Source organism: Pyrgilauda ruficollis, unplaced genomic scaffold, assembly GCF_017590135.1.
Source record: "Pyrgilauda ruficollis isolate IOZ18807 unplaced genomic scaffold, ASM1759013v1 scaffold55, whole genome shotgun sequence".
In the NCBI taxonomy this organism is placed as follows: Eukaryota; Metazoa; Chordata; class Aves; order Passeriformes; family Passeridae; genus Pyrgilauda; species Pyrgilauda ruficollis.
Window position 1 is genome coordinate 3562419 of NW_024527155.1, and position 20731 is coordinate 3583149.

The 20731-nt window shown below is 40.2% G+C and overlaps 2 protein-coding genes across 5 annotated transcripts in view; both read right to left on the reverse strand.

The window, feature by feature from the left end:
- Window positions 1–395: 395 nt before the first annotated feature.
- Window positions 396–4736, reverse strand: RPS13 (ribosomal protein S13). The gene is made up of 6 exons (XM_041481291.1): window positions 4636–4736; window positions 4338–4386; window positions 2641–2719; window positions 1592–1761; window positions 1138–1238; window positions 396–473 (listed from the first exon to the last, which is right to left on the reverse strand). The coding sequence occupies exons 1-6, from the start codon at window positions 4656–4658 to the stop codon at window positions 440–442; spliced, it is 456 nt and encodes a 151-aa protein (XP_041337225.1). The 5' UTR covers window positions 4659–4736; the 3' UTR covers window positions 396–439.
- Window positions 4737–4843: 107 nt separating this feature from the next.
- PIK3C2A (phosphatidylinositol-4-phosphate 3-kinase catalytic subunit type 2 alpha) overlaps window positions 4844–20731 on the reverse strand; it is a 49926-nt gene continuing 34038 nt past the window's right edge. For all 4 annotated transcript variants that reach the window (XM_041481238.1, XM_041481239.1, XM_041481242.1 and 1 more), the window contains 18 exons: window positions 20183–20371; window positions 19626–19719; window positions 19277–19371; window positions 18766–18946; window positions 18120–18224; window positions 16985–17077; window positions 16614–16743; window positions 15020–15156; window positions 14180–14349; window positions 13762–13918; window positions 13225–13334; window positions 11814–12021; window positions 9921–10045; window positions 9402–9519; window positions 9236–9317; window positions 8725–8834; window positions 8368–8493; window positions 4844–7798 (listed from right to left, as the gene is read on the reverse strand). In XM_041481238.1, the coding sequence (XP_041337172.1) occupies window positions 7616–7798; window positions 8368–8493; window positions 8725–8834; window positions 9236–9317; window positions 9402–9519; window positions 9921–10045; window positions 11814–12021; window positions 13225–13334; window positions 13762–13918; window positions 14180–14349; window positions 15020–15156; window positions 16614–16743; window positions 16985–17077; window positions 18120–18224; window positions 18766–18946; window positions 19277–19371; window positions 19626–19719; window positions 20183–20371 (2413 nt within the window). In that variant the 3' untranslated portion in view covers window positions 4844–7615. The remainder of the gene's footprint in view (window positions 7799–8367; window positions 8494–8724; window positions 8835–9235; window positions 9318–9401; window positions 9520–9920; window positions 10046–11813; window positions 12022–13224; window positions 13335–13761; window positions 13919–14179; window positions 14350–15019; window positions 15157–16613; window positions 16744–16984; window positions 17078–18119; window positions 18225–18765; window positions 18947–19276; window positions 19372–19625; window positions 19720–20182; window positions 20372–20731) is intronic.

Sequence of the window (20731 nt, forward strand, 5' to 3'; positions counted from 1 at the left end):
TTAACCTCTCACATTTTGTTTTAACCCCTCGCCTCCTGCATAACCCCTTCTGCAGTTTTTATATTTCTACATCTGTCTGCTGCCATTGCTTTCTCCCCCAGTTCTGCAGGACACCAGAGGCACAGCCCCACATGAATAAAACACATTTGCAATGAATGAATAGGGCACTTCATTAATTCGAGGCTCTCAGGTAATAAAAAGCCAAACCAAAGCACAGACACCAACATCCAGCTGGTGTAGCACTGCAACAAGCACAACCCAGATCTGACACTGCAGGACAGCAGTACAGAAACCACAGGCACATGCCCGCTCCACCTGGAACATCCTGTTCACATGCAGCTTCCTAAAACAAGCAGAAGCTTCCAACACACCAACCATTTAGAGACAACACAAACTCAGGTAACGAAAATTTATTCTTTCAGTTAGTCACAGCCAGCTCTTATGCGACCAGGGCAGAAGCTGTCGATGATTCACTAAAAAGAGAGGAGAGAAAAGAGAGAAGTATTAATTGCAGAGGCAGTTTTTCCAACTAGTTATCAAAAACAATGCTTCAGTTAAAAGTTCTAACTATCAATTAACTACTACCAGCAGCTAAATCACTATTTAAAAGTTTTTATGGCCTAAGATTTCACTCTTCCTTTTACAATAAAAATCCTAGGGTGACAGCACAAACCCATATATTTAAAAACCAAGCTAGCTGTGCTTGAGTTTCCTTGGAGAAACAAACTTAATTCTAACATCTGTGGGAATTCTATGGTGGTTGCCTCTCCTAGAGAAAAGCTACAAGCTACTTTGCTTTTGTCACAGCTACTAAGCTCACTAAGCTTTCAAAGTGACATGGACTATAGAAGTACCTGAGAACCAAGACCACAGTTTAAAGTGTTACAAAAATCACCTGGTAGTGACTTCATTTGCTAGGACCATGACTTTTACCCAAGAGTTACAACAGTCATTTAACCCAGGTGTAAGTTTCATGGATTTGTCAGTTGATTATTTATGAAAACACTTGTTCTCTGCTGCCTGGTGTGTGACACACACCTATCACAATGCACTCCTCACCCTCTGAGTAACAGCCCCAGCACAGTTTACAAGACCTTGCAGTCTTCAGTGCCAAGAGGAATGCAGGAGAAGACTTACTACTTCCAGTTGGGTGGCAGCACTCTCTTGGTTTTGTAGTAGCGAGCCAACCGATGGATCCTGCTCTCGATCAAAATCAGGCGGAACTTGGCATCTTTGTCCTGGAAAACAAAGTTACATTACAACCCCAACATTACAACTACTTGCAATTCACACAGAATTCAGATGAGTTTCCGTAAAGCAAATAATCCACAGCTACTGCTAAAAACTTCCCATTTCCATTACCAAAGCTTCAGTAAGTCAGAGCAGGACCAGAAACACATGCTTTAAACACTGCTTTTAAAATCCTTTTCAAAGACCATTCTCCTTGACCAAAATGCCTCCCCAGCCTCAGGAGCTTACTCAAACGGGGGCTAACATCACACAAGGAGTCTTTGCTTTGTCAAGCTGTCCATGAATTACTGTGTAATTTAAAGTCACAGACACTGAGTTATCGAATTGAAGGAGCACTCACCTTTCTGTTTCTCTCAAGATGCTTTCGAACAGCAACTGCTTTCTTGATCAGGTGATAAAGATCCTCTGGGAGGTCTGGGGCCAGTCCCTTTGATTTCAAGATTCTCAGAATCTTGTTGCCAGTAACAAAGCGAACCTGGGCAACACCGTGGGAATCCCTCAGAATCACACCTGAAAGAAACGTGTACATCTCACACTGAAAAGAAGAAACATACACCAACAAATCTTGTGAAACTGACCTTACAGTTACAAGCTACCCCAAAAATACCTTCTCAAAGTTAAAAACCTTTCTAGTGGCAACTGAAGAAACGGCAGACAATGAGTGAGCAAAACACAACTTCTAGAAGCTGAAACACTTTGTCTGGGAACCTTAAAAGACAATTGACTCGCCCACCATGCTTAGGCAGGTAACATGAGGTGCTCACCTTTTCCAATACTACTGGAAAATTTACAACAGGACCTATTAAAGCAACGTATTCAATCATTCTATGGATCCCTCTAGAAGGAATTAATACTGCTTTCAGGATTACAGCAATAAAAAAAATGTCATTTACACAGCACCTACTTACACTGCACACATAGCTCATGTGTCATGGAAACACTTCAGCTCTGGAAGGGTTCAAACCCCAGAACCAGTCCATGGTGCAGCTGCAGTGCCTGGCTCAGTAAACCCCATGCTCCTGCTATTGGAAAACTTCCTCCAGGAAACTGGGCACACAAAACATCCCTATAACACCTATTAGTGGCCATTCCTAAGGACAGGCTGTAAGATGAAACAGTCTTCCACTTGAAAAAAACCCCAAAAAATCCACTGCCTCATTAAATATGCTCCCTGCAAGAAGCACACACATGTCCCAGTGTTGGACTTGCTGATCATTGTGGCAGGATATTATCCCAGGACTCTCAGTGGTATCCACAGTGAACAGAGGTACAACAGAAGTGCTGTGCTCTCTCCGCACCTTACTGAATACTGGTTGAAGGAACAATTACAACATTACAGTCAGAAAGATGTGGGTTTGTCTCCATTCAGGAGTGGTTTATAATCCTTACCAATCTGGGAGGGAGTCAGGCCTTTCTTGGCCAACTTGTAGATCTGTTCCTTTACATCATCAGAAGTAAGTTTCAGCCACTAAAGAAAATTAGGAAAAAAAAAAGGCGCCAAACTGATTAACAACTGCTTAATACAGAGGCACAGACAAGCTACATGAAAACTTATAATAAATGGTAGAAAGAGATGCTTTGTAATGCTTGAAAAAACAATCAAGAACTGAAATTGCACTTTTAATGATACAGAAATTTTTAGCATATAAGAAACCTATAGTGCTAGTGAAATGTCATGAGGAAAGGCAGAGGTACAGATGAGTCTCCATTAAAAAATTCCATAAAGCCTCCAACCAACTGCTTTATCATAATTTAACTGCCACACCAGGAGCACAAATCCAATGTTACACACACAAAAAAATCACTGTCCTTGGCAAGGAATTCTTCACCCAGACCCTCTGACAAATACAAAGTTGAGACCCATTTAGCCACTCCTCAGTAAAGTACCTACAGAGATAAGTGAAAAAACAGACTTAAAGTACACTAATTAATTAAAAACTAAGACAGGACTGTGCCTTTTCTATTAATTTTAAGTTAAACAGTACAGATAAAGCCACTGCTTCCATGATTATTAATGAGAAAACAGCACCAACAAGTTACATTATCCTGACTTGCCATGCGCTACAGAAGCTCCTCATTTTTTTTTTTACTTTTTAGTAGTGTCACAGTATGAAATAGAAAATCACAGCAAAAATAAACATGGAAGTGATCTAAAGATGAGTATTTAAGACAGAATCTAAATAAAACTAAGCAAAAAAATCCCCACAGGATTTAAAAAAAAATAATATAGCATTTGTTCATCCTGATTGTTACTGAACTGTTTAACCATCAGTAGGACTTCAAGCAGCTCCATATTACCTTACTTTCAACTGTATCTATTTAATTACAGATTTTGTGTTTATGTTCTCATTTCACTGTTTTTTACTCCATGCTTTTCCACATGCACCACAAATTGTTCTTTCTGCCAACAAAGAGATCCTCCAAGAAAGGATGTTGCAAAGAAGGACAGAGAAAACCTTTTTAAGTGAAAGCACCCTTGGAAGAACTAAGAGCACACCAGAACTACCTCTTTTTAATCCCCTGACCACCAAATTGGTTGTAAGTATTTTTGAAGGCAATCGATTTATTCCACAACTGCAAACTGGAGTGTGAAAACAACAATTTAATCTCCAGGAATTACCAGCCTAAAGACTCGAAGTATCTGAATAAATAATTAAACAGAAGATGAAAAGAGACTTCTTTGCCAAATGAACCATCTGGCCAAGAAAAGACACTTACTTCCTCAGTATACTAAGGATCATCTCAGAACCCCGGAATTTTTAGGGCTGAGTGACTTTTGGAGATCATCTAATCCAACCCTCCCCACGCAGGGTCACCTAGAGCAGACTGCAGAGGAGCGCACCCAGCTGGGTTTGGAATGCTTCCACAGAGGGAGATCTCTCCAGGAAGCCCGCTCCATCACAGGCCAAGGAAGCATGTACACAATTTGAAAGGCCACAATTTGAAGGCGATGACGCAGAACACTACAGATGTCGTTTTCTCTCCCTCCGTGGGCACCGCGAGCTGCGCTGCGGCTCCCGGAGCGCGCACGGGGCGGGGAAGGCTCTGGGGAAGGCTCTGGAGAAGGTTCTGGGCAAGGTACTCACCGTGGGCACGCTGCGCCTGTAGGGCAAGGCCGACTGGGACAGGCCCTTTCTGCGGGAAGAAGCACATCAGACACTCAGCGCCCGAGCTCAGCGACTCGGCCCCTCGGCCGCGGCCGGGGCCTTCCCCACCGCGCCGCCATGTCCACACGGCCGCCGCCTCCCCCGCCATCCCCACACGCGCCGGAGCGCTCCCGCAGCATCCGTCCCGCCCCCGGCCCGGTTCGCAGCGCTCCCCCGGCCCCCCTGAGCAGCCCCGGGCCGCCCTCGGGCGCGGTCCCGGCCCGGCCTCGCGGCTCACCCCGGAGCGTGCATGCGACCCATGATGGCGGCAGCGCGGAGCGGGCAGAAGGAGCGGCCCCGCCCGCGCGCTTCCGCAGGAAGCGCCCGTCCCGCCCCAGCCCCGCCCCCCTGCCCGCGGCAGCCAATCAACGGCGCCCGGACCGCGCCGCGCGCGCCCTCTCAGCCGCCCCGCCCCGTTCCTACAGAGAGGCGGCCAGGCGCTGGGCTTTATTCCAGAATAGTGTTTAATGCACGTACAGGAGAGTTACGGAGTCACAGCGAACGCGCCCGACGCGGGGCCACATTGTACATCTTTATTATCGTTTAATGAAAGTATTTGGTTCTCAGAGATACACAGACGGAGGGAGGCGCCCTGCGGTCGCTGCTCCCTCAGGCCCCGGCCTTAAGGCGGGTCACGGGGGGCTCTACACAACCCTACAGCTGTAAAAATAGAGAAAAGAGCGTTTACCAAAGATCGCACATGCGTCCAGAGACAGGCAGCTGTCGTACAAAGGCAGTAATAAAAAGTTCAGTGCAAAGTTGGAGGTTAGTAGAGGAAGAGGTCCTAGCGCAAGCTGCTGCTCTCGGATACCAACACAAGGTCTGGAGGGACAATTACACTTCTGGCTGCAGGTCAAACGGTGCATAAAATATTTTTTTTTTTCTTTTCACTAAACAAGATATAAAAAGCTGTTAGAACTACATTTTCAAGCTACTTAGCATACTGGTAAATTCCATCCCAATCAAGTATTTCCCTCTTTCACATCCATCTTGGTTTTTCTATGTAGCACGGTAAAATTCTTATTGCAACAATCAGTTTTTTCGTAATTGAGAATAGTGCAAAGAGGTGCAAACTTGGTGCTGGTCCTCTACACGTGAGGAGAGCCAAGGCCAGATTCCACAGACAACATAAAATCCATGACCATAAAAAGCTCCAGCCAGTGACGATTTTGAAAAGGAAGGAAAAGGCACAAAATGAGTTAAGCTATGAAGAAGATTAAATCAGAAGTCAGGACATGTGCTAACAATAATACAGTACTATACTTTTTTATTTTTCAGTCCAGACAACTGTTAAAACTGCAAATAATTTTTAAATGCTTTTAGTTTAATTGTATTTTGTGCTGTAAGACACTGTGCTTTAATAGCAAACTGCAAAAAAGGCAGTCCATATTGCTTTCATTTTATTTCACAATGGAACGTTTCACAAAAACAGTAGTCTACTTTCCTGTGTTTAAGTGACTTGTGATTCTAATGATGGAATGGAGTAAGTCTCAAAAGCATCAAGTGAGCAGGAAATATATCTAGTTAGTTATATAGTTTATTATTTACAGGCTATATACTAAATGAAAAATATGCAGAGGATGCCGACTACAACTGGGATTTGTTAGCGCCCATTAGTATTGGCCCAGTTTCTAACATTCAAGGTATCATTAGCTTTTTAATTGCAATAATTCCTATGAAATTGGACCGTGAATCAGTTAGGCACCAGGAGATTCAAGTTTACTTCTCTCTTCTGTATTGAAGGGAGATTGGTCAGTAGCAGGGGAAGGAAAATTGGATTAGAAAATAGGTTTTTAGTGTTGGGTAGATAGAAGGCTTTCCCCATATTGTGTCCTTATTCATAGTTGCATATTTCACTTTAAAAGTTTGCTTCACGATTTTGTACTAAAGAAGTGTGCAACTTTAGAGCTTTGTTTACACAGGACATGAACATCCTAAATCCCAAACAAGGTGAACAAAAGGTGACACCTGTAGTGCAGAAAGGCCTAATTAAGTAACCAGTGGTATTAACGGGAGATAGTGACATTTGCACTCCACTGTCACAATATATTCAAATCTAATGTTCCTTGGAATGAAGTATTTTAGTGTGAGTAGTTCTTACTGGGAGTGAGAAACAGTATTGCTGTGAACTGCTAAATGAAAAAAAAGCCCAGCCAAGTTCCTCTCTCAAAGCTGTTAATATGAACTCATTTCTGGCTTGCAATTCAGCCAGCAGTGGTGCTTTTCAATTAGAGGCCACCCTTTCCCTGGAAGCACAAATGCAAATGCCACTTTGGATTAGTGTTTGAATCTGTTCCACACTTAATCACTGCAGTATTGAAAAGTTCTAGAAATTACAACAAAACCCCCCACTGAGAAGCTGGGTACATTTCCTACAGTATTCAGCCAGTCTTCATTCAATTTTTGGAGACCATGGGTAGAAGATGGAGGAGAAAAAAAACTTAAGTTGAACAAATTGTGAAAATCAGTATAAGTGATACTATTAGTAATAACACATCCTGGGAAAAGGCTTCCAGTAGGACCTGCAAGGTATCAAATATGAGTGTTCCCCCTTTATAAGGAGCTGAAAGTTAATATGTATACATATTTAAATACCAGAAATGAGGTAAAAGAGAAGCATTTGAATTATAAGGCACCATTATTTACAACTTCCACTATTGGCACTCACTCCAATAAGTCTCAGAGAAGCATGAATCTGGAATTAAGTTTTTAAGGAATTTTTCCAGCCCTTCAACCTTCCTTTCTACAGGTGTGTATGCAGACACCAAAAGTTTACCTGTTGCTGTTTCTGTGATGTCTCATTAGGAGTGGGAATGTAATCCTAAAATACGCAATTTCTTTGATGTTCTCCAGCACTGTGTCATGGATGACACAACAGCGGCAACAAACTGAAAGCAAAAACGCACTGCATCCACAGGCCTAATGATTGAGTTATGGTTCAACCAACCAGCATGGTCAAACTGCTCATCTCACTTTCACTGATGGCTTAAAAACCCCTTCCTTTACCCACAACTCTCAAAAGCTTACAGACGATGCTTTGCTAACATCACATGGGTATAAACCAGTTTTCACTGCAATCCTCCAAATCAGGCTCCCTGAACATTGGTCCAACGTATCTGTTGAAATGGAGAGTCTCCTGTTTTTAGATGTACAGGTTATCTTCAAGTAGGAAGATGCACAAAGCCCAACTGAATACAACTGTTCTGCTCTTGCTGAGCTCACAGGTAGGGCACAGCAGTCAGCCAATACCAGTTAACAGTCTCCTTGCTCAGGTTGAAGTCCTTCAGTGGGAGTGTAATTCCACCTAGGAAGAAGTTCTCACGTAACGATTCTGCACTCAGCACACTTAACTGAAGCTCCCTCTGTTTCAGAGTCTCCATGCTGTATCCGCTGTACACGAGCTGGGAGGTGAGAAGTCAAGAATTTTCTGATTAGGCAAAAGAAATTACCCAGACTGCCCTTTCTTCTGCCTGCCCAGCCACTGACAGATGTCTGAACTACACACTGTGACCATTCAGCACATCCCTTTCTCAGACAATGGGCTGTGTTTTATTTTGTGCTCCAATGTTAAGTGTTTGAAATGAGTGAAGTACTATTTACACACCAAGAATTCTGAATTCATTTTTCTCCACATCATGAGTCAGTGAATCAAGGGCAGGGGGAGTTTTAGTTTAAGATTCCTTACCTTCTCCACATCTCTCCTCAGAGTCAGTCTGAGAAATTTCTGCTTCCTTGTAATAGCACACTGACCCACTAAGATGCTTTGTAAGAGCTTTATAAGATCTTATGCTATAAGATGCTTTATATTTAATCAGGGCACAAAGTTTTTGGAAACAGTTCCTTTTCCATTTATACATATTCACATATTTTTTTAGACTATTTTTAGTCTAAAGCAGCAATATTTTAATTACTGCTTAGAATAAGAGATTCTAGTAAGTGACAGGAAATTATCACATAAATTTGAACTTGCCATTTCATTAAAAGTTGGGTTTCTGGTCTTCCGGGAGATTTTGGTTTTGCGTTTGGATGTTTTGTGCGTGTCTGGAAGTAAATAGGTTTTCACATAGGGATTTGGATCTGCACCATCTTCTGTAACCTACAGCCAAAGAAACAAGGCAAGTTAGAAAACTAATTAGTGCATAACTGCCTATTTATTTTCAAGTGTGTAGACTTTGCAATCAAGCTAATCAAAAGCAGCAGTTAATTAAGCAGGCAGTTGGAAAATTTAGAGGAAAAGAGAGTTTCACCATTCCTGCATCAATCTAAGTCAAGATGGTAATTGAGAAAATGGAAAGTTTTTGGCAGTGAGTGCAGTATCTCCACTTACCAGGTCTTTGATGTGCATCACCATGACAAATAGAGTGCTATTTCTATAGGATATGGATAGCTTCACTTCTCCTCCCACTTTGCCTGAGGTAGGGCTTGATGGACTTGTATCTGAAATAACAATTATTTCTTCTGTGATACTGATACATTTTCATCACTACTACACTGACTTATCACATATGGGAAAAAATACAAGCCTTGGAAGTTCAGTTCCTGATTTTATTTCTAGCTCTCTAACATGGGAAAGGCTATAGGCTTTAAAGTTTTGGCATTCTCTTGCAAGAACCAGCTTGGAAGTTTGGAGTGAAAAACTGAATAATTCAGTCAAGCCATAAACAAGCCCAAGTGATCACACACATTATTGCAATTTTTGGTATATATGTCCTTGAAACTGTATGTAGGCACACTTGGAAAGACAGTGATGCAGTTTTCAATGAGAGAAAACTCCATTTAAGTAAAAAACATTTCAACAATTCACACTGTAAATGTGTGAATTTATAAACATCCCTTACCTGCAGGTCTGGCTATTCCATCTATTCCTTCCACTTTGTCATCACGAAGTAATGGATGGAAAAAAGTATAAACAAGATCACACTAAATTTGGAAGAAATGTTACATGTTAGTTAAAAAGCACCAAAACTTGAACACTTGCATTTGATTTAAATTATGTGTACTCACTTCTGCCACCTCTGGAGAACTGTTCATCAGGCTCTGTATGTAGCTGTTGAGCTCCACTTTCCTTTTGGCTGCTACATCTTTGATATGTGTTCTTCCCAGGACCATCTTATTAGGAAAGCTACAAGAGCAGAGCAATACAGTTTTCAGTTAATTTATCAGAAGTACGTACAGTAAGATTCCATTGTCATTTCCATCCTGAAGTGCTGACATCTGGGGTTTTTTTTGCCAATCCAGAGTGGAAACACAGCATGCCAATAGGTTATGACACTCCAGAAAGGCAAGGAAATATTTATAGGTAATTACTATATGTGATATGACACACAGACCACAACACTGAAATGGCTCCTCTGGATCTCCTCCTTAAAACTGAGAGACAACTGCTGTCTCCCTTAATTGCCAACTCTGAGGTCTAGTTTGCCCCTCAGCGGTTTTGTCTCCATTTCAGGCTATTTCTTCCTCCACCCAGTTGGGAGCAGTTTTGTTGCTTTGGCAATAGTGATGAGTGAGTTAGGAACATACCCTGGTAACTTCCAAAGAGGAAAGAGAATGCCAAGTTTGTTGTGGAGCTCCTGGAACTCATCAAATGTTCGGAAGACAAATGTTGGCTCAACTTGCCCTTCTCTCAAAACTCTCACTACATAGATCTGCTCAAAACACAAAAATGAAAGTAGTTGATATAAAAACATTATAATAATGACTTAACAATATAATTTTCTTCACAGTCAACTCTTTCTCCTGTAGTAATCCTTCTCCTGAATTCATATCCCATTACTATATCCCTTATTCCAACACTGGCATTTCATAGCAGAGTTAGAATTATAAGTAGCCCTTAATGCAAAGTAACATCACATGGTCTTCCCATAAGGTAGATTCACAGAAGACAGATGAAGGATGATGATGAAGGTAGGTAAGGCTGAGCTGTGCACACTCTCCCTTTAAAGCCTCATTGGAAGTCCATACCAGGTACACAAAATGTTAACACTGGCGCAGGATTACACTGAGACATGTATCTGTGGCCAGAACTACACAGAACCTTTCAGGTGTATTTTTTTCAATTTAATTCCCTCCTGATTCTAAAGGATTCCACTCTTAAAGTGATAATTTGGTGCACTGCATTACACAAAAATAATTTTTCAAAGTGTTGTGAGTACAGTCACAGGATATATTCACATTATTCAAAGGAAATGACATTAGAGAGCTGCACAGAAAATTCAGTTCAGTGTCCTCATTTTATGGGTAGAGGAGTTAAACTTTTAATATATAATTTAACTTTAAAAATCTAGAGAGAATCTAGACCATCCTAACAGTTTTCTGGAAGAGGCAAGGCTGTTCTGGCTTAGACCAGGATACTCAAACACATTTATTATACAGTGATTCAGTACAAAGCTCTTCACTTCCAGCTTTAGTCAGATTTGTTCTACCTTCCCTTGCTGGTGTCTTACCAGATTAAGACATTTGCAGCAAACACATCTTGGAAAGAGATGTACATTTTCATCTTCCAATATAGCTCACGTTATAAAAAAGTTCAGGACAATGTAACTTGAGCTGATTACTCCAGCCCAGCAAAGAGCAGTAGAGAAATAAAACAACTACAAATACTTGAAGAAGGTTGCACATCTGCATAGGAATATAAACATTAAGTCTCAAAGTGTAACCCAGGTCTGTTAAAATCCTGAGGGCAAACTGCATTGGTTGGTGTATCTAGTAAGACTAAGAGTGTAAGTGCATGAATACAGGAAACAATGCTTTTACCTAGGAGAAACAAATCAAACTTTAATGGAAGGTCAGACTAAAACTGGAGTGTCTGATTTTACAACTTCTACTCAGGAAGGAGGCATTTTACAGAAGGCAGCTAAATAAAAGCCCATCAACATGACTCAAATTTCTGTATATTTAAAATAATCTCCACCAACACTACTTCCGCCCTTTCCACTTCCTTCTAGATGCTTTTCAAGAGGTGTTTTCATTTTGAAGGATATTATGGGAGGCTAGAAATGCCAGTCTGTACTCCAGCAGTGCTGTGGCTGGTTTACCCTGGCCAGCAGCTCAGCACCCACACAGCTGCTTGCTCACTCCCACCCCCTCACCAGTGGGACAGCGGGGAGAGCAAGAGTGAGAAGATCCGTGGGCTGAGATGAAGACACTTCTGGGGAGGGAAGGTGATGCAAGACAATCGCCACAGCCCACAGGCAGATCCATGCTCAGCCAGTTCCCAAACAGTCACCTTGGAAGACAACCCTCTCCACATCTTCTGCTTTATTCCTCTACAGCCACCTTTTATTGCTGACATTATACACTATGGAATATCCCTCTGGCCAATTTTGGTCAGCTGTCCCTGTCCCTTCCCTGTGTCTTGTTGGAAGGAAATACACCATCATCCTCTCTGAGTGGAAACAGCTCCCATGTACTTACATAGTGTTTATCTGGGTTGTATCTCTTCTGATACGTGAACACGGACACTTGTTTGATTCGGCCGTCTTGTTTGAGAGAATAGGTCTTAGCAGAAAATGACAGGATGGGCTCATCATTAGAAGGCAGACCTGAGAAACGTAGCTGGGCCAAGTTGTGAATGAAGAAATTGAACTTTGTGGCAACACTTCCCAGACTGGATTCAATCAGCCTAGAAAAAGAAAACGTCAAAACACACAAAAGTGGTTCCGTCAATGCATCAGACTCAAGCTGAAGAAAAATAAACCCAATTTCTTACTGACAAAAAAAAGGTTTGTAAGAGTGATCACTGGGCTATATAAATAGTATCACACCAACATTTAACAGAAGACTCAGTATCCAAATTTGGAATAGGTTTTTAGTGAAGACGTGAAGGCTTTCCACACATGCATCCAACTCTGGAGCCCTGGCAAGACATGGACCTGCTGGAGCAGGTCCAGAGGAGGGCCACAGAAATTATCAGCAGGATGAACACCTCTCCTGTGAGAACAGCCTGAGAGAATGGGGATTGCTCAGACTGGAGAAGGCTCTGGGTAGATTTTATTGTGGGCTTTCATGGGTAGGCTATTCCTACTTAAAGGGAACTTGTACAAAAGATGGGGACAAACTTGTTAGCAGCACCTGCTGTGAGAGGACAAGGGATAAAGTGTATGAGGATAGATTCAGATTAGATATAAGAAAGCAAATTTTTTTACAGTAAGAGTGGTGGAACACCAGAACAGGTTGCCCAGAGAGGTTGTAGATGTCAGGAAACATCTCTGAGGAAGTTCCTAGTTGTGAATGCCCCTGCTCATTGCAGGGGGATTGGTCTTAGATGGCCTTTAAAGATCCCTTCCTACCTAAACTTTTCTACGATTCTAAGTTGCATGCACACCGCTGCAGTTTCCCCTGTGTACCTGAAGTGAAGGACAGTAACATTTTTCCAACACATATCGACATCTCAGTTACACTGTATGCACTCCTCCCCTTAGTCTGGGGCATCATCCCTCCCTCCCCAGCGTGCAGAAGCTCTTCTCCAAGAGAGAACTTCTTTACCATGCTTTCCATCATATACTCTGCTATTAAATAATTTAGGATGTATTCAAAATGTAAGTGTGAAACAGCCAGACAGAATTATTTACTCTCAGCACTTTAAACCAACATTTCACACCAGGTCACCCCTAAAATCTGCAAGGTACTTCAGCACAAGCATTACTCTTGCACAGAATTCATCTTACTTATGTAGTTAACTGATCTTTTATGACTGTACAGTGTAACTGTTCAACTTGTACAGACACGTTTGTCACCATCCCCAGCAGATTTTTTTTTTCCTATCAGAAATCTCCCATTAAGAGGATGATACTGGGAGATACTTTAATTTTCCCTTAGCCCGTACCTTGTAAAGAAAATGGTGGCTTCTGCATCTGTTGTTTGGGGCTGGAGAGCATCCTGGACATACTTCAAGTCCTGAACCCCACTTAGTTCTGGTAACCCAGAAGAAAGCATCTACAAGAAAATGAAATTTTTTTTTTTTATTTTTAATGCAATAAACCCAATACGATTTTATACTGAAAGATTAAGACTTAGACCCACAAATTCATTTGTAGCTGCACTAAATTGCTAAATACTAACAGCAATAGACAAAATTACTTATAATTAGCAGTTATTCACTATTTCTGCTGAATTAAAAGCAGTTAAAAACTCTTAGCAGTGCGATTTGTGGTAGTATATTAGTTTTGAATTTTCAAGAAAGAGGTAGGCAGTAAAAAAGCTTAAAAGGTTTCAAATGAAGCTTTCCCAAAAAGTAGATGAGATGTTTCTGGTTTTAAAAAAACCTGCATTACAAATTTCTGCAGCATAAAAAGTGTAGTTTCTTAATACAACCCAGCATGAGAGATCTATCAAGTTTCAACTGAATGTGCAAAATGATTACCAATGAAAGTAGGTTAAGGAAGAGGCTGGCATGTTTCCTTATCAAGTTGTAAGCTTGGCAACAGAGATCCACGAACAGCTGAAAGCGAATTGTGGGTTTTTCCCCACCATTAATGACATAAGCCATATCTGATGTCAGCACAAAAGGAGCTCGATCCCTGTTCAAAAAGCACAGAATTCATGAGTTCACCATAAGGTCTCTTCATTGTCATGTGCTTGCTGCTGCCCTCCATCCCCACCCTGAGGTCATGCTATTAAATATTCCATTCATGCCGTTTCACAGGTTTGGGTTGGGTTCCTCTCCCACGTGCTGCCTCAGGTTACACAGCACATTCACATGGTACTGGACCTACAGCAGATCTCCCAGAGAACACTTGGAAAGAAAACCATTCTCCACATTGCTTAGGTACAGAAAATACCTTTTAAAACTACCAAACATTTGCGCATGTCCCAAAAACTTCCCAAAGTCGATGTGGAACATATGCCCGGTGTTCCGGAGCATTATGTTATCATTGTGGCGGTCACAGATTCCCAGGACATATGTGGCCACACAGCATCCTGCACAAGAGTAGATGAAGTTCTCTGAAGCCTGGGAGGGAGAGAAAAGAAGTGAACTGAGATCAAATATCAGTGGAAAAATATAATTCATGTATTCAACAGTCAACCTCGATGAGTGCAAAATTCAATCCAGGCAAAAATCCAGACCCTAAATTTGCTTTTTGCCCCCCAAAGAGTGTTCTTCATACAGTTAGCTTTGCCAAAATCTCTTGACATCCCACTTTCCAGCAAAAATGGTTATTTTGTTTTTTACATAAATCAAAGTGAAAAGAGGAGTTGAAGACAAATCACAAAACAATGTTAGCAAAGAAAAAGGTACAACACTTGTATTTCCAATGTATTGCAGTGGCACTATAGCCCAAAGAAACATTTTAAATTTTGAATCTTATGTGTACAAGAGGCCACTGCTCCTAAACTACAATTAACAGCAGCCACTATTCCCCTGTCCTAAATTTAAAGTACATTTTTTTCTATATCCAATAAAAACCCTTGATGAGAATCCTGAGAATCCATCTGGCTCCTTTTTATAGGGCGAGATTTTAATTTGCTCTTTTTCAAGTATAGAAAAAAAATAAGTTTCTTAAATACACAAACCAAAAATTTCAGTGGAAGACCTGGAATATGAATTTCATTCTTTCATGAGAGTGTACTTAGCCCTTTTAAAAGATCTTCAAAAAACAAAACCAGTGCTGAAAAGTTACCTTTTCATACTCCTCCTCTGTAGGATTATACTTCCGCAACCACTCAGCCAGAGGCTTGTCCTTAAAAGAACCTGTCACTCCATATTCCACTTGAATTTTCCTCAGTGTATCTGAAGCAGGAACAAGCTCTACCATGCCTTGATATAGAATAAAATAAAGTGTATTTAGCCATCTCCTTAAGTGATGCTGCATTTTTAATATTTGGTAGAAACCTTCCTAACAATGATCAACCTTACAGTCTCAGACAACCTCCTTGAAAACCTGGTCATGTGTAAAAAAAATTCTATTAGTCCCCCCAAGCATTTCCACGTGTTACAAAGTAAACCATGAAACACGTAGCAATCCAACTTAGCTTACTTTACTACAACTAGTTACAGTTGCTAGAATGCACACTTAAGTTACACTTTTAATCATTAGCTTCTACCACAAACTTTTACTCTAAATTGGGCAAAATACTGTGATGCTGGCAATTCCCACACACTGACAGTGAATTAATCTAGTAACTTTATCTGCTGTCAAGTGTTGAAACAGACCAGACAGTGGTCTTCATATGTGGCCTTACTTTGGAGAAATAATTTACTAAAAATATTTGTACAGCTAAATCATAAAAGGAAAACATTTAGTTGATTAACAGAATTTTACTTCTATTTTGGCAAGAGCTACTAAAGGTACATCTGTAATTTACATCCATTTGACTTTTCCCCTTCAATCTTTTGCATACTTTAAGGACACTAATATTAGCAGCAAGAAAAAAAAAAGCACATAAATCAAGTCATCATTCAGAGTAGGAGGAAAAGCCATCTGTTTCTCTAAAAAGCAAGTCTTATATAAATAGAAGATTTTTGCTTAGTTTTGCCAAGCTAAATTTCCATCTTTTCCATGTATTAAGGAGTTTTGGTCATGCTGTTCATCCAGCTAAAGAAATATTTAAGTTAGTATTTATCCTCTTAAATATCTTTGGTTTCTATTGGCTAGCTGTAGAGAATTAGCTAAAACTAGCAAAAAGCATGTTCAAGGTGCAGGGCACAGTATTTGCACTCAGAGTTCTGTGACCTACTTTCAAATCCCAGAGACAGCCTCATATTGCCAAGGAACTTTCACCAGAATATGACACAAATGCTGGGGGAGAGTGTGTGTGCATGTCATGGGCTGATTCAAATTTTTCTTCTTTTTGCATGTTTCAGTACCAGAATGATACTCCCTGACTCAACTGCAGCAGATTCCAAATACTTTAGCATTTTGGTTTGCATTGGAATACTTTCACCATAATCAAACTTTCAGAATAAGGATTGCTGCAGCAACATTATTTTCTTGTGTTGCAGTAAGAGCATGAAGAGCAACCTTGATTTTTTATCACTGTATTTGTTTGTCCCACTGTTCATTGACAACAGAAGACTCAAGAGAAGAAACACATCTGGATGCCACTCAGCCATCAGGAAATTCAGAACAATCTAACTTATTATACTCTTGAGTACTGAAGTTCATTGCAGTGGAACTGTTCCTTGGCACCTTCTACCCAGAGGCTTTTCACTACCAGTGTGACAAGAAATTGAAGGATGGGAGCAAAGATTAAAGGCAGCATCTGGTTTAGCACCTCGGTCTTTTCCAGTTGAGAGACACTTGAAGATAACCATCCTTAGATCCAGTCCCTCTTGCAGCCAGATCTTATCCATGATCTTAATCATTTGTAAAGCCAACATATCTTGTCTCAGATCTTCTCCAACCTTAAATGGAAAATAAAAGTTCACCAGTGACACAGTAAACTTTAATGAGGAACAGACTAAAATTAAACTTTCACGTGTGGTAAATTTTTATGTTTTATGGACTGTTCACTCATTGCTTCTAGATACACAGGAGCAAACTCATGGCATAAGTAAGCTTATTGGTCTATGCTAAAATTAATTGATACCAATGAAATAGTGATTATCATTCAACATCTTTTTCCAACACACATGTAAGGCCTACCTTAAACATCACATTAATTTCTTCTCCCAGCGGGTCTGCATTTATCAGTGCAACTTTCAGTGGTACTGCGTTGGAGCTGAAGAAAGAACAGGCCTGCAAGCAGATTTAATGTCAACGGTCAGAAAGGACTATTCCTGCTAGCCCAGAAAACAAGACACTCTGACAACAAGCAGGTTTGACACACAATGTGTCTATTCAGACTTCTAACATTTCAATTGTGGTGAATACGTGCTTCCTTTGAATAACGAGCCCTTTGGCTGTTATTTGTTGAATTCTTGTACAAATGCCAACAGTGCTGCACAGTGATGTTTCAAACATTCTGAAGGGAAGAGTGAATAAAACATGAATAAATATTTTATGAGCAGTTTTTTTTTGAAATCTAGAAGATGTATTAAAAATGTGTATTTGTGTGTTTCACAGTATCTTCTCATTTATCTGCCTTCAAGTCCCTACTCATGATTTAATAGTTACAGTAGAGAAGGAGAGTGAGATGAGCTGTCTCTCAAACACAGGGTTAGTTCAAGCGTTAACAAACCTTTAGGTTTTCAGTCATGCATGATGATATAATCAAGACTGTGGTTGAGCAGATATTGTCAAACCTTGCAGTGTTCTGGAAAAATAACTTACCTGCTTCTCCTACATTATTACCAGCTGGATCTTCACAATAAAGCTGCTACTTTAAAAAAATAATAAAGCTACTGCCTCCCTCCCCAGCATATCTGGACACAATCAGTATCAGGTAGTTTCATGTGTTCCACAGTATTTAATCACTGCTTGAACTTTATATTCTTGGTCAATCTCCTCTTTTGATTGCTAATGCACACTGGATATTTTCATGTACTCTCAGGATTGCTGGTCTCATGAGACTGGGTCTGAAGATGTAGCAAGTTACTACAGATATATGTCTATATTTTTTAACACAAGTGCCCTTGTTGGTTTTACACTGTATTTGTACACATTTTTTTTTTGCTCACTGAATTTTGCTGCCTTATTCAATCAGCATTTTTGATCAAACCCCATCTCCACAGCACAAAGAGCTTTCAAGCACTTTAAGTGGTTTTTTTTTTATCATTTGTAAAAGTTTACCTAGATGTAATTTTCACAAAAGGGTTTTGAAACCCTGAATATGCAGTACCTTAATATTTAACTCTTTTGCCACAAGACTGGGGTTGAGAGGCAAGCGGCATTTGTTCTTCAAGAAAAATAACTGCACACGCTCCATGCCATTTTGCAAGGCAACCTGCAGACAAAAAGAAAATTCAGCTGACATTTTCCTCATTGAATCATCTACAGAAAACTTCTGGACAAAGTTACCCTGAAGGCACCATTTGAACTCCTCAATATCAGAGGAATGCTAGAAACTACAGCTCCTGGTTTAGCTATGACAAATACCTCATCCTGGCAATGTAACACTCATCATACATGTTTGTGGGGGTTTTTTTGACTGACTCAGATGACAGCACCCCACTCCATCAAACTCTAAGTTCTATTATCAGCACAAAAACAGATATCCCATTCTTTTGCATGATGAGATCATTCTTCAGCAGTAATAAGTTTAAATTCATTTCCAGTTGATCATACACAGAAACCATCCTATATTTTCTTGCCCTATCACCTCACCACTATATTTTGGAGGTGACAAACTTGACAAAAGCATCAACTTCATTAAACTTTGCAGAGCAACAGGTTCATAAAACTCCCTATATATTTACATAAAATTTTGAATTTAGACTAAAAAGACAATTAAGTGGATTAGTTTTGAATTAAAGACATATACACACCTGCCGAGCAGATCCACTTGTCTGCTTTACTCTTTCTGCTACCATTCCAAAGAGCTGCACTAGTCTGGTCTGCTTCTCCAGCTCTTCCCTCAGCCTTTTTCCACAGATTGAAAGAAAAGCTCCAAGAATTTGCTCATACCTTACACCAAACTTTGTATCATACAGTGTATCCTTAAGAAGCCTGAAATAAAGGATATAAGTTAAATTTTCCTATGGAAAATACAGCAAACAATGCAATATTAAGACATTAAAATAGTTTAGTGAATCAGTGCTATGTATGTCTGAAGTTACTGATATACAGGATAGAAAAGACAAGAAGTTTGTGCTTTGTAGAGGCACTATCTTTCATTAAAAACAACAAACCAACAACCAGGATCTACATTCTGTATAATCACCATTCCTAACAGTCATTGTTATGTTATTGAATGATGATGTTAAGAAGGATTTTCTATCTGGAAATATTAATCTTGTGGCACACACATCAATGAGCAATGAACAAAGAGCCCCTTACCAGTACAGGTAGTGCGCAACCCGAATGCTTCCCAGTGCCCGAGCCAAAAGAAATTTCACAAGAGCACTGTCAAGGTAGGTTTCATACTTCAATGCCTAAATACAATGGAAATTACATAAATCAGGTCTGCATTTAATTCTTGATGAAGACATATTTTGTGACTAATGCACACACGGTTACCATAAATACTTTGGACAGTCACAAAGAGATTATTTATTCAAATTGTTTCCCCTGCTATGCATTACAGTTAGAGGCACACAACTGCATTTCTGCTACTGGTCAGAAGCAATTCCTTTGGGTTTTCAAGAGCCAGAAAAATTTAAACTTCTGTGTAGGCAGAAAGTCTTACCTGCACAAACTGAGGGAGGAAATCTGTTAACTCATCATCACTCAATGTCTCTATCCAGTTCACAGCTGTATTTCGTACTTCCTGATCAGCAAACCTAGAAGTCACCACAAATCCACATCAAGTTTTCTCTGTTTATGTAGGACTTTTTTTCTTATTCTTTTTTTGAGATCAGCTAGATAGAAAAGCAATCCTATAAAGTCTTTAAAAGCCAATAAGGGACTTACAAGGCCCTTCATCACATAAGATGCAACCGCATGTGCATGTTCAGGACAAGCACACTCAAAACCTCTGAAAACTCTGGCTGTATAAACTCCTGTCTCGTTGCATGTTAAACTTCAGAACCTTCACCACAGCTGCTGTGCTTTCACTACATGACTTGGTTAAGCCTACATCAATAAAGTAAGCATGGGGTTCTTTAAAATTTTAAAAACATTTAACTTTTTCTGCAAGAAATTCAGCAGTATTTTCCTACAGAATACCATTCCAGGATCTTCTACCAAAGAAGAGTCATTTCATGCTGAATGAAACACAAGAGAGTTTATTTACAGTTTTCTTACTTTGAATCAAGCAGTTCCAGTGCAGCTAAGGGTGATAAAGGAGGCCACCTCTGAAGTAAAGAATATATTTCTGGAAGACTTGCCCAGTCCCAGTGAGGGGCACTAACCAGTATTTTTGGTAGGCTATTAGGATGGCTATGACAATAATGTCTCTTCTCCCACAAAAATTCTTTATCTTCTTTTGACAGCCTGCAGACAAGAGCATTTCAGTTTATAATGCACATGATAAACCATCACCTGAATAACCCCAATGCCACTGATTGTTGTATTCAGACAGATAATTTAACATACAGAATGGAATGACATTGAAAGGACTCTTTCCTCCACAAAAGTCAAAACAAAAAGCCAAATAAAGCCTCAAACATTAAGGAAACATTTGTTCACATTTATAATTTGGGCAGGACAAAATTAGGTTTTAGTATAATCTGAAATAAACCAAAAACATTAATGTTTGTTTGGTGCAGATGAGTAGGAAAGGCTGCCAGAAAAGCTCCCATGGCACACGAACAGCCACTGCTGGAACTCCCTGGAACTGAGAAACTGCCAAGC